Genomic DNA, 17,280 nt, shown 5'->3' on the forward strand with positions numbered 1-17,280 from the left:
CTCATTTTCTGAAGACATCAATTTTGTCATTGGTCAACAGGCTTGGGGTTGGAGCTGGTGTGTTTGGTGAGCATTGACCATCCTGCCAATACAGCCTCTTTGCCTTTTCTGGGTGATATTTACGCACCATCTTTCCTGCTCCACCATCCTGAGAATGTCTTCATTTCTCTTGACTTCCCTCCAACTGGCCCACTCCATCTTTTTCCAGAAACACCTTTCACAACATTCTAATCTTTGGATGTCCAATTAACTCCTGTTAAAAGTTAAAGTTTATTTATTAGTCACAAGTAAGGCTTACATTAACACTGCAATGAAGTTACAGTGAAAATCTCCTAGTTGCCACATTTTGGCACCTGTTTGAGTCAATGCACCTAACCAGCACGTCTTTCAGACTGTGGGAGGAAACCAGAACACCTGGAAGAAACCCGTGCAGACACGGGGAGAATGTGCAAATTCCACCCAGACAGTGACCCAAGCTGGGAATCATACCTGGGTCTCTGGTGCTGTGAGACAGCAGTGCTAACCACTGTGCCACCGTGCTGCCCCATGTATTAGCTCCATTAAAGAATAAATACTTACCGGGTTATCTGGAAAGGTTGAGGGAATGGGACTAATTGGAAAGCTCCTCCAACGAGCCGACATCGTTACAATAGGCCAAATGGCCTCCCTCTGTGCTGTAAGATTCTTCTGAAATGAACAAGAGTTTTAATAGAATCACAGAAACAGGAATGTGTGAGGAAAATAGATAAAGATGCATAGAGAACTGGCCATAAAACAATTCCTCAGGGGAGAAATGTTTTGTTCTTGCTTGCTGAGTTTTGGAGGGATTTCTGCCTGAGGCAATCCAGCTTTGTCGCCGATTGATATCGGACTGGGATATGTAGCATCCTCTTAAGTAAGGGAATTCAGGAAACATATCCAACTTAAGACCATATTCAGTTAAATGATACATATATATTGATAAACAAGATGATTTTGCCTGACACCCTTGCAAAGGTGGAGCGTAGCACATTTATCAATAAATTAACTAAATATTTACTCATTACTTTTTATCTCTTTAGGGTCTTCATGGCTAATAGAGTGCACCAAATCTTCAGAAAGGTAGGATGATTTGGTTATTGATGCAGGCATGGTAGAGTGAATGTTCTGGTTCAGGCTTGTTCAATTGAGTCATTCAGTTGGGCATTAGACAGTTATTTGAATAGAAACCATCTGCAAGCGTGTGGCATTAAGTCATAATGCTCATGTGGAGAGCCGGCGCAGACAAAATGGGCCGAATGGTCGCTTTCTATGCAGTAACGATTCTGTGATAACTGCAAACATGGTTTGTCCATTTAAGGCAGTTACATGAACAGTCGCTGTGAGGAAAGTGATCTAAACAGACCAAGAGATGAATGACGGGTTAATTGTTACTGAGTAAAATTTACCAACTGCTTCTAAATCCCTGACTCCAGATTTGCCAACAATCGTGGCGCAATGGTTAGCACTGCTGCCTCACAGTGCCAGAGACCTGAGTTCGATTACCAACTTGGATCACTGTCTGTGGGGAGTCTGCACATTCTCCCCGTGTCTGTGTGGGTTTCCTCTGGATGCTCCAGTTTCCTCCCACAGTCTGAAAGACATCCTGGTTAGGTGGATTGACCCCAACAGGTGCTGGAGTCTGACAACTAGGGGAATTTCACAGTAACTTCACTGCAAGTAGATTCTTTACAGAGTGGTTGGGGTGTGGAATGGACTGCCTGCAGTGATAGTGGAGTCAGACACTTTAGGAACTTTCAAGTGGTTATTGGATAGGCACATGGAGCACTCCAGAATTATAGGGAGGGGATAACTTGATCTTGGGATTGGACATAGCTCAGCATAACATTGAGGGCCGAAGGGCCTGTACTGTGTTGGAATGTTCTATGTTATTAGTGTCACAAATAGGCTTATGTTAACACTGCAATGAAGTTACTGTGAAAATCCCCTAGTCGCCACACTCCGGCACCTGTTTGGGTTACACTGAGGGAGAATTTAGCATGGCCAATGCACCCTAACCAGCATGACTTTTGGACAGTGGGAGGAAACCCACCCAGACACGGGGAGAACGTGCAGACTTCACTGTTACCCAAGCCTGGAATCGAACCTGGGTCTCTGCTGCTGTGAGGCAGCAGTGCTAACCACTGTGCCACTCTTATTTCTAACAGCGTTAGGTTGATTAACTGTAATAGTCACCCTCAGAAATCTGCTCCCTGCACAACATAAGCAGGAGGTTTTGATTTGATTTATTATTGCCACATATATTAATATAGTGAAAAGTATCGTTTCTTGTGCACTACACAGACAAAGCATACCGTTCCTAGAGAAGGAAAGGAGAGACTGCAGAATGTAGTGTTACAGTCATAGCTAGGGTGTAGAGAAAGATCAACTTAATGTGAGGTAGGTCCATTCAAAAGTCTGATGGCAGCAGGGAAGAAGCTGTTCTTGAGTTGGTTGGTACGTGACCTCAGACATTTGTATCTTTTTCCTGATGGAAGAAGGTGGAAGAGAGAATGACCGGCATGTGTGGGGTCCTTGATTGTGCTGGCTGCTTTTCCAAGGCAGCGGATGTGCTCTTGTCATTAGTTTTCTCTGAATCTTTCTGTTCCTTGTGTATTTTTCAGAGAGGATCCAGGTTCATCCAGTGCTGCCAGGACTGAGCAGCCCTACCAGCAGCCTGCACCAGGTACTGACTGCATTCCGATTAACTGATCAAAACCCACTCAAGCAGTGTAAGGAGAGAGTATTGACTAATGGGAAATACTGGACAGATATTAGGGTGCAGATAGTCACTGTCGGGGCTGATGGGGCAGATTGATCCATTTCTAATATGGCGCATGCTGACTCTGGCTTCCGCACAGGCCCAGGCGAGTGTGTTACTCACGCAAAACGACACCCAATAAGTGTGGGCAGGGAATAGAGGGGGGAACAGCATCAAACCAAAACACGTCACCCCTTGTCCTGCTCATGTCACACAACTAACTCCTATCGCATACTTAAGTTTGAGATTTTTCCACATTTTTACAAACAACACAATTCACCCTCGAGGATTGGTACAGTGCAGCATCATCATTCTTCCACAAATACAGAAAGAGAAAGGACCAGTAAATATCATTCAGTTAGTTTGGAATATCAATTACAATTCGTTATATTCAGTGACTCCCTTTTGTACGGATAGTGAAAGGATAATACACAGAGTGGGAGAAATCACAGTCGGTGGCACAGTGGTTAGCAATGCTGCCTCACAGCACCAGGGACCCGGGTTCAATTCCCGGTTTAGGTCACTGTCTGCATGGAACTTGCACGTTCTCCTCGTGTCTGTGTGGGTTTCCTCCCAAACTCCAAAGATGTGTGGGTTAGATGGATTGGCCATGCTAAATTGCCACTTAATGTCATGGGAACTAGCAGGGTAAATACATGGGGATAGGGCCTGGGTGGGTTTATTGTTGGTTCAAGCTTGATAGCTGAATGACCTCCTTCTGTATAGTAGTGATTTTATGATTCTCATCGATTTTAGTCTCCCTTCTGATAAGAGACCTGCTGTCCCAAGAATCAGCCTGGTAAACATTTGCTCTACTCCATCTATAGCAAGGACATCTTTCCTCAGACCAGGACATGAAAACAATACTCCAGACGTGGCCTCACCAACACCCAGTATAATTATAGTAAAACATCTTTATTTCTAAACTCACATCCTCTCGCTATGAAGGCCAACATATTATTTGCCTTCTTCATTGTCTGTTGTACCTACATAAGAACATAAGAAATAGGAGCAGGAGTAGGCCATCTAGCCCTTCGAGCCTGCCCCGCCATTCAATAAGATCATGGCTGATCTGTCGTGGCTCAGTTCCACATTCCCGCCCTCTCCCCATAACCCTTAATCCCCTCTCTTATCAAAAACCCATCAACCCGCATCTTAAAAATATTTAGCGAGGTAGCCTCCACCACTTCAACAGGCAGAGAATTCCAGAGATTCACCACCCTTTGAGTGAAGAAATTCCTCCTCAACTCCATTCTAAACCGCCCCCCCTTTATCTTGAGGCTGTGCCCCCTAGTCCTACTATCCTTTCTGAGCGGGAAGAGTCTCTCCATCTCTATCCTATTCATCCCATTCATCATCTTATACGTCTCAATGAGATCTCCCCTCATTCTTCTAAACTCTAACGAGTACAAGCCTAATTTATTCAGCCTCTCCTCATAGCTCAACCCCCTCAACTCCGGCATCAGCCTAGTAAACCTCCTCTGCACTCCCTCCAAGGCCAAAATATCCTTGCGTAAGTATGGTGCCCAAAACTGCACACAGTACTCCAGCTGCGGCCTCACCAATGCCCTATACAGCCGCAGCAAGACCTCCCTACTTTTATATTCAATCCCCCTCGCTATGAAGGCCAGCATCCCATTCGCCTTCCTGACCACCTGCTGCACCTGCAAGCTGGGTTTTTGCAACTGATGCTCAAGGACCCTGAGGTCCCTCTGCACCGTCGCCTGCTGCAGCTTTTCGCCGCGTAAGTAATAGTCCTTCCTACCATTCTTCCTACCAAAGTGGACCACCTCACACTTGCCAACATTAAATTCCATTTGCCATTTCCTGGCCCATTCGCCCAGCCTATCTAGATCCTTCTGCAGACTCTCCACACCCTCCTCACAATTTGCCGTTCCACCAATCTTGGTGTCATCAGCAAATTTCGACACCCTACACTCGGTTCCCTCCTCCAGATCATCTATATAAATGGTAAATAGCTGAGGCCCCAGCACCGACCCCTGGGGCACTCCACTAGTCACCATCCGCCAATCCGAATAGCACCCATTGACCCCCACTCTCTGCCTCCTATTTGACAACCAATCCTCTATCCACGCTAACACCCTACCCCCAACTCCATGTCCCCTGACCTTCTGCAATAACCTCTTGTGAGGTACCTTGTCAAACGCCTTCTGAAAATCAAGAAAGACCACATCCACCGGCTCTCCTCTATCCACCACCCTAGACACATCCTCATAGAACTCCAGTAAATTTGTCAGACACGACTTCCCTTTAACGAAACCATGCTGCGTCTGCTCTATCAAGCAATTCCCCTCAAGATGCCTCGCTATTTCCTCCTTGATGACGGATTCTAACATTTTACCTACAGGCTTTCTTTCAGTGTCTGCTGCACAAGAACACCAAAGTCTTGCTGAGTATCCACCTCGCTCAATTTTCACCCATTCAAGTAAGAATCTTCCTATTATTGCTACTGAAGTGGATACTTCATATTTATTCTCATTATACTGCATCTGCCATACATTTGCCCACACACAAAGTCTGTCCAAATCACGCTGAAGCATCTCTGCATCGTCCTCACAGCTCACCCTCCCACCCAACGCTGTATCATCTGCAAATTTGGAGATAATAACATTCAGTTCCCTCTTCCAAATCATTAACATATACTGTGAATAGTTGGGGTCCTGGCACAGATCCCTGTGGAACCCCACTACTCACTGCCTACAAATTAGAAAAAGACCTACTTATGTCAACTCTTTGCTTCCTATCTGCTAACCAGCTTTCTATCCAACTGAAGACACTACCTGCAATTCCATGTGCTTTAATCTTACATAGTAGTCTGTTATATGAGATTTTTTTGAAAGCCTTCTGAAAATCTAAATAAATCACATTCACTGAATCTCCTCAGTCAAATCTATTGATTACATCCTCAAAAAATTCCAGTAGATTTGTCAAGCATGCATTCCCTTTTGTAAATCCATGCTGTCTTTATCTGATTATACCACTGCCTTCCAAATGCCGAATTATGAAATCCTTCATAATAGACTCCAGCAACTTTCCCAGTACCGATATTAGGCTCACTGGTCTATAGTTCCCTGTTTTCTCTCTACTTCCTTATTTCAATTGCTTACATGAGGTACCCTCCAATCTGTAGGAACTATTCCAGAGTCCAAAGAATTTTGAAAATAACCACCAATGGATCCACTATTTCCAGGGCCACTTCCTTCAGTACTCTGGGATAAAGATTATCAGAACCTGCAGATTTATCCCCCTTCAATCCCATCAATTTCCCCAAAACCATTTCTCTACTAATGCTGATTTCCTTCAGCTCCTCACTAAACATGTTTCTCTCAGCTCTTCTGACACATTATTTATGTCTTCCTTTGTGAAGACTGAAGCAAAGGACAAATTTAATTCCTCAGCCATTTCTTTATTCTATTATGAATTCTCCGTTTCTGACTGTAAGGAGCCTACATTTGTTTTTGTCAATCTTTTCCTCTTCACATATCTATCAAACTTTTACAGTCAGTTTTTATGTTCCCCACTAGCTTACTTTCATACTCTCTTTTTCCCTTCTTAATCAATCCCTTGGCCCTCCTTTGCTGAATTTTAAACTGCTCCCAATCCTCAGGCCTGCTGCTTTTTCTTAGCACTTTGCACTTGAATCTGATATTCCGTCTAACTCCCATTGTGAGCCATGGTTTGGCCACAGTTCCCTGACCATTCTTGTACCAAACAGGGATACACAACTTCTGGTGTTCACCTATTCATTTTTTGAATGCCTGCCATTGCCTGTCCACCTTCTTTTTCAGTAATGTTCCCCAGTCCATCATGGCCAATTCATGCCTTACACCATCATAGTTACCTTTGCTGAGATTCAGGACCCTGGTCTCAGAATCAACTACATCACCATCCATCTTGACAAAGAATTCTACCATATTATGGTCACTCATCCCCACCCAATTTTAATCTCACTCTCCTCTGACTCCCCAAACCCTTTAATACCATTACCAAGCCGTTACCTTCTGGTTTAGTGCACACTGGACACTGAGTCACTGCTGGCATTGAGGGACAAAAATGCAGATGAATAACACGATTTCATACCTGTTTGTGTTACAGTGGATGACAGTTCCTGTACCTACGCAGAGATTGACAAGAAGAGAGCAGGTACACTGCACCTCAGTGGTTTAGAGCTGTTATCTATTGTATACTCTGAATTCCTCCTCCAACCAACAGAACTTTTTGTCTTTCATTAAAGTTGACAAGAGAGTCACAATCAGTGCTTCAGAAGGCGGTGAGTGAATGTCTTCTTTTACTGTAATGTCTTAACTATGTTAGAGGTTGTGGGTTTTAAACAAAAAGATGTGGTTTGCACACATAGATTCAAAGTAACAACAGCAACTTTATTGAGGAGCTGTTTTCTGTGCAGAACAGATAATGAAATTAAACAGGAGCCTGTGAAACACCCAATGACGTATAATCAAATCATATGCCCAACTCTTAAAGCAATCATGCAACAACTTAATATATAATATTTAAATGTAAATGCAAATATCACTCCCACTCCCCCTGTAAACATCTCTATCACTCCCCCTATTCTTACATGCTGATTTCTAAATGAACCTGGTAACCTGAACAGGGTTCAGTAGGAGACCATTCAATTCCCAGATTTCATGCCTGTCCCACGATCTGATATTCATCCCAGCTGTGAATTCCCAGTTGGATTCTGAGTCACCATGAACTCCCCCCTAAGGAGCCGCTTCATCAAGTGGTAACCAAAAAGCTAGAGAATGGGTAACCAAGAAGATAGATGAGGGCAATGCAGTTGATGTTGTTGACATAGACTTTAGCAAGGCCTTTGACAAAGTACAGCATGATAGGTTATTTCATAAGATTAAATCTCATGGGATCCAGGGTAGGTAGCCAAATGGATATAAAATTAGCTTGATGACAAAAGACAGCGAGTGGTTGTGGAAAGTTGTTTCTCAAACTGGAGGCCTGTGACCAGCAGTGTGCCTCAGGAATCGGTGCTAGGTCCATTGTTATTTGTCATTTATATTAATGATTTGGATGAAAATTTAGTAGACATGGTTAGTAAGTTTGCAGATGATACCAAGATTGGTGGCATAGTGGACAGTGAAGAAGGTTATCTAGGATTGCAACGGGATCTTGATCAATTGGGCCAGAGGGCTGATGAATAGCAAATGGAGTTTAATTTAGATAAATGTGAGGTGATGCATTTTGGTGGACCGAACCAGGGCAAGTTAACGGTAGGGCGTTGTGGAGAGTTTCAGAACAAAGAAATCGAGGGGTACATTTTCCATTGCTCCTTGAAATTGGAGTCAAGAGTGTGAAGAAGGCATTTGGCATTCTTTGTTTCATTGTTCAGAACATTGAATACAGGAGTTGGGATGTTTTGTATAAGTCGTACAAGATATTAGTAAGGCCAAACTTGGAATACTGTGAAAGATTATGCTCACTCTATTATAGAAAAGATATTACTAAACTGGAAAGAGTGCAGAAAAGATTTACTAGGATGCTACCGGGACTTGATTGTTTGATGGTTTGAGTTATAAGGAGAGACTGGATAGACTGAGACATTTTTCCCTGGAGCGTAGAAGGCTAAGGGATGATCTTATGGAGTCTATAAAATAATGAGGGGCACAGATCAGCTAGATAGTCAATATCTTTTCCCAAAGGTAGAGGTGTCAAAAACTAGACAGCATAGGTTGAAGGTGAGAGAAGAGGGAAAGATAACCTTCTTCACTGTCCACTATGTCACCAATCTTGGTGTCATCTGCAAACTTACTAACCATGCCTCCTACTTTTTCCCAAAGATACGGATGTCTAAAACTAGAGGGCATAAGAACATAAGAAATAGGAGCAGGAGTAGGCCATCTAGCCCCTCGAGCCTGCCCTGCCATTCAATAAGATCATGGCTGATCTGAAGTGGCTCAGTTCCACTTTCCCGCTTTCTCCCTTAACCCTTAATTCCCTTGCCTACCAAAAACCTATCTACCCGTGTCTTAAATATATTTAGCGAGGTAGCCTCCACCACTTCAACGGGCAGAGAATTCCAGAGGTTCACCACCCTTTGAGTGAAGAAGTTCCTCCTCAACTCCGTTCTAAACTGCACCCCCCCTTATCTTGAGGCTGTGCCCTCTAGCCCTGCTGTCCTTTCTGAGCGGGAAGAATCTCTCTACCTCTACCCTATCCATCCCTTTCATTATCTTATACGTCTCTATAAGATCCCCCCTCATCCTTCTAAACTCCAACGAGTACAGACCCAGTCGATTTAGTCTCTCTTCGTAGTCCAACCCCCTCATCTCCGGTATCAGCCTAGTGAACCTCCTTTGCACTCCCTCCAAGGCCAAAATGTCCTTGTGCAAGTGCAGCGACCAAAACTGCACACAGTACTCCAGCTGCAGCCTCACCAGTGCCCTGTACAGTTGCAGCAAGACCTCCCTGCTTTTATATTCTATCCCCCTCGCTATAAAGGACAGCATCCCATTCGCCTTCCTGATCACCTGCTGCACCTGCTGACTGGGTTTTTGCGACTCATGCACAAGGACCCCCAGCTCCCTCTGCACTGTAGCATGCTGCAGCTTTTCGCCCTTTAAATAGTAATCCCTCCTACTATTATTCCTGCCAAAGTGGATAACCTCACACTTGCTAACATTGTACTGCATCTGCCAGGTCCTCGTCCACTCGCTCAGCCTATCTAGATCCCCCTGCAGACTTTCCACACCCTCCGCACAATTTGCTTTTCTACTTATAAGAACATAAGAAATAGGAGCAGGAGTAGGCCATCTAGCCCTTCGAGCCTGCCCCGCGATTCAATAAGATCATGGCTGATCTGTCGTGGCTCAGTTGCACTTTCCCGCCCTCTCCCCATAACCCTTAATCCCCTCGCTTATCAAAAACCCATCAACCCGCATCTTAAAAATATTTAGCGAGGCAGCCTCCACCACTTCAACAGGCAGAGAATTCCAGAGATTCACCACCCTTTGAGTGAAGAAGTTCCTCCTCAACTCTGTTCTAAACCGCCCCCCCTTTATCTTGAGGCTGTGCCCCCTAGTCCTACTGTCCTTTCTGAGCGGGAAGAGCCTCTCCACCTCTATCCTATCCATCCCATTCATCATCTTATATGTCTCAATGAGATCTCCCCTCATTCTTCTAAACTCTAACGAGTACAAGCCTAGTTTATTCAGCCTCTCCTCATAGCTCAACCCCCTCAACTCCGGTATCAGCCTAGTAAACCTCCTCTCACTCCCTCCAAGGCCAAAATATCCTTGCGTAAGTGCGGCGACCAAAACTGCACACAGTACACCCAGCTGCGGTCTCACCAATACCCTATACAGCTGCAGCAAGACCTCCCTACTTTTATATTCAATCCCCCTCGCTAAGAAGGCCAGCATCCCATTAGCCTTCCTGACCACCTGCTGCACCTGCAGGCTGGGTTTTTGCGACTCATGCACAAGGACCCCGAGGTCCCTCTGCACCGTCGCCTGCTGCAGTTTTTCGCCACGTAAGTAATAGTCCTTCCTACCATTATTCCTACCAAAGTGGACCACCTCGCACTTGCCAACATTAAATTCCATTTGTCAGTTCCTGGCCCATTCGCCCAGCCTATCTAAATCCTTCTGCAGACTCTCCACACCCTCCGCGCAATTTGCCATTCCACCAATCTTGGTGTCATCAGCAAATTTCGACACCATACACTCGGTTCCCTCCTCCAGATCATCTATATAAATGGTAAATAGCTGAGGCCCCAACACCAACCCCTGAGGCACTCCACTAGTCACCAACCGCCAATCCAAATAGCACCCATTAACCCCCACTCTCTGCCTCCTATTTGACAGCCAATCCTCTATCCACGCTAACACCCTACCCCCAACTCCATGCTCCCTTACCTTCTGCAATAACCTCTTGTGAGGTACCTTGTCAAACGCCTTCTGAAAATCAAGAAAGACCACATCCACCGGCTCTCCTCTATCCACCGCCCTAGACACATCCTCATAGAACTCCAATAAATTTGTCAGACACGACTTCCCCTTAACGAAACCGTGCTGCGTCTGCTCTGTCAAGCAATTCCCCTCAAGATGCCTCGCTATTTCATCCTTGATGACGGATTCTAACATTTTACCTACAACAGACGTTAAACTAACCGGCCTATAATTCCCTGCCTTTTGCCTGCCACCCTTCTTAAACAACGGCGTAACATTAGCCGTTTTCCAATCTTCCGGCACTTCCCCGGAATCCAGCGATGTTTGGAAAATAACCACCAAGGCATCCACTATCACCTCCGCCATTTCTTTCAGAACCCTCGGATGCATTCCATCCGGTCCTGGGGACTTGTCCACAATCAGTCCCTCCAGTCTGTCGAGCACCGCCTCTCTAGTAACAATAATGTCATTGAGACCCTCCAGTCCTACGACCTTTCTATCGCTAACACCCGGCAAATTATTCACGTCCTCCTCCGTGAAGACTGAAACAAAAAAGTTATTCAAGACCTCAGCCATATCCCCATCCCCTACCACTAAGTCCCCCTTCTCATCCTCTAAGGGTCCAACGTTCACCCTAGCCAGCCTCTTCCTTTTTATATATTTATAAAAACTCTTGCTATCCTTTTTTATATTAAGCACTAGCCCAGCTTCACAGTTTCTCCTACCCTTCTTTATCAACTTCTTTGTCAATCTGTGTTGACATTTAAACCTCTCCTAATCCTCTTCTCGCCCACTACTCTTAGCTACTCTAAACGCCTCCGCTTTTAATTTAACACTTTCCTTCACCTCCTTCGTTATCCACGGCTTATTACCTCTCCTCCTACGGTCCTTTTTAACCCTCGGAATAAATTTCTGCTGAGCACCAAGAAAGATCTCCTTAAAGATCCTCCACTGCTCCTCAGCAGACCTACCTTCCAACGCACTCCCCCAGTCAACATTTGCCAATTCTTCTCTCATCCTACCGTACTTCCCTCTGTTCAAACAAAGGACGCGTGTCCGGGAACCCACTTTCTCCTCCTCCATCTGCACCAGAAACTCCACCATACAATGATCGCTCTCCCCAAGAGGATCCTTCACCACAAGGTCCCTAATTCTACCCGCCTCATTACATAACACCAGATCCAAGATAGCTCGCTCCCTCGTCGGCTCCAACACACACTGTTCAAGGAAACTATCCCGGCAGCATTCCAAGAACTCCTCCTCGAGCCCACCGCGTCCAACATGGGTCGACCAATCTATATGTAGATTGAAATCCCCCATAACTACGGCCGTCCCATTCCTGCACGCCGCACTTATTTGCGCGTTAACAGCCCGCCCCACCTCCAGATCATTATTCAGGGGCCTATAGACGACACCCACCAGCGTCTTCCTCCCTTTGCTGTTCCTAATCTCCATCCACAACAATTCCACATTCTGCTCCTTGGTTCCTATATCATCCCTTACTACCACCCTGATGCTATCCTTAATCAGCAGAGCTACGCCCCCCACTTTTTCCTCCCGCCTATCCTTCCTAAACACTTGATACCCCTGGACATTCAGCTCCCAGTCCCTGTCACCTTGCAGCCACGTCTCTGTAATGGCCACCAGATCATATCCATTTGTGCTGATCTGCGCCACCAGCTCATCCACTTTATTCCAAATGCTTCGTGCATTCAGATAAAGTGCCTTCAACCCAGCCTTCACCTGGACCCTATTTGCCAGAACGCCACCAACCATACTCACGCCCCCTACTCCCTTTATTATTGGGACATCCCCGGCCTCTTCCCTTACCTGTACCCTCTCCTTTACTTTAGACCCCGTAATGTCACCCACTCTCGCACCCTCCCCCCCCACTAATTAGTTTAAAGCCCTGTCTACAGTCCTATTTACACGATTCGCCAGGACTCTGGTCCCAGCACGGTTCAGACCAACCCCATCCCACCTGAACAGGTCCCACCTACCCCAATACTGATGCCAATGCCCCATAAATTCAAACCCATTCCTCCCACACCAATCCCTGAGCCACCCATTCACTTTCTTAATCTTATCAACCTTACGCCCGTCTGCACTCGGTTCAGGTAGTAGCCCAGAGATAACCACCTTGTTGGTTCTACTTTTTAATTCCATTCCCAGCTTTTCATACTCCCTCCCCAGATCCTCAGTTCGCATTTTGCCTACGTCGTTGGCACCCACATGTACCACAACGACCGGATTCTCACCCTCCCATTCCAGGTTCCTCTGCAGCCCAGATGCGACATCCTGGATCCAAGCACCAGGCAGACAACACACCCTTCTGTGCACTTTGTCATTGTGACAAAGGACAGTGTCAATGCCCTTCACCCCACTGTCCCCAATTACTACTACGTTCCTTTTCACCTTCTCTTTGCCTATGTCCTGCGTCTGCATCACTGTACCGTGTGCAGTTTGCTCACCACCCTCACCTCCCTCGTTCTCTCCCACACTGGAAGCAAGAACCTCAAACCTGTTATGCAGATTGAGAGGCTGAGGCATCCGCTCCCCACCCTCCTTCCTCCGCTCCCCACCCTCCTTCCTCCGCTCCCCACCCTCCTTCCTCCGCTTCCCACCCTCCTTCCTCCTCTCAGCAGCCCCCTCTTGTTCCTGACCCTTAGAGTTAGCCAGTCTAGGGGGGGTGGATGTCACTTGCACCCCATTGACAATGGCACCCTCTCTCCCCCTGATGAGCCTCAGTGTCTGTAGCTCAGAGGCCAGCTCATCTACCTTGAGCTGGAGCTCCTCCAGCAACCTGCACTTACTGCAGACATGGTCACTGGGAAGGACCCTGGGGTCCACCAGCTCCCACATCATACAGAAACAACACATTACATGCCCCTCCATTATTCACTGTAGGAGTATTGAAAATTTCAACACCAACTTACCTGGCCCTTTTTCTCCCCAAGCCCTTTTGCTCCTAAGCCCTAATAGCTCACTCTGCTTCCCTCTCACTCCGCTGCCCGCTCTGACGCTGCCCGCTGTCTACACCAGGCCTCCTTTTAAACCTGGCGCTGTTTTAAAGCCTGCTCCCCCACAACTCCCTGCTATCCACTCCCTTAGAATTCTTAAAGCGGTAGATACAAAAAGCCCGCAAAAATGCTTTTAAATGATTTAAACAGTTCTACAAGGTAAGTTCTTACTACGAAAGTGCTTTAAACTTATTTAAACAGGTTTTTAACAGGTTATTTCTTATCTGTCTCTCTGCTCCTTCACTCGTTTGCTCCAGCAAACAATGGAAGGCTTCACCGTGTGATCTTTGTGTCATCAGCAAATTTCGACACCCTGCACTCAGCCCCCTCCTCCAGATCATCTATATCATCTATATAAATGGTAACTGGCACTGTGAAGCAGCAGTGCTAACCACTGTGCCACTGTGTCACCCCTGAGGGGATATGATTAAGGAGTTTACAAATGATGCAAAAATGGCCATGTGATTTATAGAGGAAGAAAGCTGGAGATTGCAGGAAGATATCAATGGTGTGATCAGAAAAGTGGCAGCTGGAGCTCAAAATGGAGAAGCATGAAGTAATGCGTTAGCAAAACCTCTTGCAGCTCACTCACTCCCTACCCTCTGATGGTGTTTGATAAGACAGTGTAGAGGGAGTGTTACATGACAGGTTTCTCAAACACAGTTTGTGTTTTTAGTTATAATTAATTTTACCAACATCATTCCACCAATATTGAAATGATGGGCCTGTAGCTACCCCAGATTTTTCCCTCTTCCCTTTTAATAAACTGGATACAGAGCAAAAGAAGGAAACGGAATATGATTCACACATGGTCTAATCGAATGTCAAAACTAGCCTTTGAGACTGATTGGTGTCCTCTTGCTTGTTATCCCCTCCAACCATCCATCCCTCCATAGGCAGATCCAGTGAGCAGAAACGTGCTGTGAGAGGGCATCACCCACCAAGCACCTTCATGCCCCAATTACTGTGTAATTGTTTGATCTTATAGAGGGATCCAGGCATTGAGGTCCACAGTTCCCTGACATAAGGTGGTCGAGAAGGCATATGGCATGCTTGCTTTCATCAGCCGGGGCATTGAGTTTAAAAATTGGCAAGTCATGTTGCAGCTTTATAGAACCTTGGTTAGGCCGTGCTTGGAATATAGTGTTCAATTCTGGTCACCACACTACCAGAAGGATGTGGAGGCTTTGGAGAGGCTATAGAAAGATTTACCAGGATGTTGCCTGGCATGGAGGGCATTAGCTATGAGGAGAGATTGGAGAAACTTGGTTTGTTCCCACTGGAATGATAGAGGTTGACGTGCGACCTGATAGAAGTTTACAAGATTATGAGAGGCATGGACAGAGTGGATAGTCAGAAGCTTTTTCCCAGGGTGGAAGAGTCAATTACTAGGGGGCACAGGTTTGAGGTATGAGGGGCAAGATTTAAAGGAGATGCACAAGGCAGATTTTTTTACACAGAATAGTGGGTGCCTAGAACTGGTTGCTGGGTATGGTAGTGACTTTGAAGTGTCTTGACAAATACATGAATAGGATGGGAATAGAGGAATATGGTCCGTGGAAGGGTGGGGGGCTTTAGTTATGTTGGGCAGCATGGTTGGTGCAGGCTTGGAGGGTTGAAGGGCCTGTTCCTGTGCTATAATGTTCTTTGTTCTACCGTGAGCAGTTTTGGGTCCCATAGCTAAGGAAGGATATGCTGGCCTTGTAAAAGGTCCAAGAGAGGCTCACATGAGTGATCCCTGGAATGAAGAGCTTGTCATATGAGGAATGGTTGAGGACTCTGGGTCTGTACCCACTGGAGTTTAGAAGGATGAGAGGGGATATTATTGAAACTTATAGATACTGCAAGGCCTGGATAGAGTGGATGTGGAGAGGATGTTTCCACTAGTAGGGAAAACTAGGACCAGAGGGCACAACCTCAGGCTAAAGGGATGATCCTTTGGTTTGATTTGATTTGATTTATTATTGTCACATGTAATAACATACAGTGAAAAGTACTGTTTCTTGCGCGCTATACAGACAAAGCATATCATTCATAGAGAAGGGAACGAGCGACTGCAGTACGTAGTGTTACAGTCATAGCTAGGGTGTAGAGAAAGATCAACTTAATGAAAGGTTAATCCATTCAAAAGTCTGATGGCAGCAGGGAAGAAGCTGTCCTTGAGTCGATTGAAATGTGACCTCAGATTTTTTGTATCTTTTTCCTGAAGGAAGAAGATGGAAGAGAGAATGTCAGGGGTGTGTGAGGTCCTTGATTATGCTGGCTGCTTTGCTGAGGCAGTGGGAAGTGTAGACAGAGTCAATGGATGGGAGGATGGTTTGTGTGATGGATTGAGCTACATTCATGACCTTTTGTAATTCTTTACAGTTTTGGGTAGAGCAGGAGCCCATACCAAGCTGTGATTCAACCAGAAAGAATGCTTTCTATGGTGCATCTGTAAAAGTTGGTGAGAGTCGTAGCTAACATGCCAAATTTCCTTAGTCTTCTGAGAAAGTAGAGGCATAAAAAAAGAGATGAGGAGGAATTTCTTCGGCCAGAGAGTGGTGAATCTGTGGAACTCTTGCTGCAGAAGGCTGTGGAGGTCAGGTCATTGAGTGTCTTTAAGACAGAGATAGATAGGTTCTTGATTAATAAGGGGATCGGGGTTATGTGGAAAAAGGCAGGAGAATGGGGATGAGAAAAATATCAGCCATTATTGAATGGTGGAGCAGAGTCAATGGGCCGAATGGCCTAATTCTGTTCCTATATCTTATGGTCTTGACAGATACATGAATAGGCAGGGAATAGAGAGATATGGACTGCGTAGAGTTAAAATGTCTTTAGTTTAGAAAGGTGTCATATGTGGCTGTAGAGTTGATGGGCTGATGGGTTTCTTCCTATTCTTTGTTCTTCAGGGTAAAGAAACAAAGTAAAAAAAATCCAAAATAGTGTGGATGAACAGAGGGATCTAGGTGTATGTGTACATAGATCCCTGAAAGTTGGGAATCAAGTAGATTGGGTTGTTAGGAAGGCATACGGTGTCTTGGCGTTTATTGGTAGGGGGATTGAATTTAGGAGCCGCAGCGTCATGTTGCAACTGTACACAACTCTGGTGCGGCCGCACTTGGAGTATTGTGTGCAGTTCTGGTCCCCACATTATAGGAAGGATGTGGAGGCTTTGGAGAGGGTGCAGAGGAGGTTTACCAGGATGTTGCCTGGTATGGAGGGGAGGTCCTATGAGGAGAGACTGAGGGATTTGGGGTTGTTTTCGTTGGAAAGAAGGCGGCTAAGAGGGGACCTTATTGAAACATATAAGATGATTAGAGGTTTAGATAGGGTGGACAGTGATAGCCTTTTTCCTCAGATGGAGAAAGCTAGCACGAGGGGGCATAGCTTTAAATTAAGGGGTGGTAGTTATAGGACAGATGTCAGGGGTCGGTTCTTTACCCAGAGGGTGGTGAGGGATTGGAATGCCCTGCCTGCTGCAGTTGTAAATGCGCCTAGTTTGGGGGCGTTTAAGAGATCCGTGGATAGGTTTATGGATGGAAAGGGTTTGGTT

At 45.8% G+C, this 17,280-nt stretch overlaps 1 protein-coding gene across 1 annotated transcript in view; it reads left to right on the top strand.

Moving 5' to 3' along the window:
- The window catches only part of LOC145343513 (uncharacterized), a 37,910-nt gene that overhangs the window by 10,424 nt on the left and 10,206 nt on the right, over positions 1 to 17,280 (top strand). The window contains exons 4-7 of the mRNA XM_080189766.1: positions 1,062 to 1,101; positions 2,643 to 2,704; positions 6,896 to 6,943; positions 7,035 to 7,070. Of these exons, the coding sequence (XP_080045892.1) occupies positions 1,062 to 1,101; positions 2,643 to 2,704; positions 6,896 to 6,943; positions 7,035 to 7,070 (186 nt within the window). The remainder of the gene's footprint in view (positions 1 to 1,061; positions 1,102 to 2,642; positions 2,705 to 6,895; positions 6,944 to 7,034; positions 7,071 to 17,280) is intronic.

The sequence above is a fragment of the Carcharhinus amblyrhynchos genome, chromosome 5 (genome assembly GCF_965287045.1).
Source record: "Carcharhinus amblyrhynchos chromosome 5, sCarAmb.v2.hapA, whole genome shotgun sequence".
In the NCBI taxonomy this organism is placed as follows: Eukaryota; Metazoa; Chordata; class Chondrichthyes; order Carcharhiniformes; family Carcharhinidae; genus Carcharhinus; species Carcharhinus amblyrhynchos.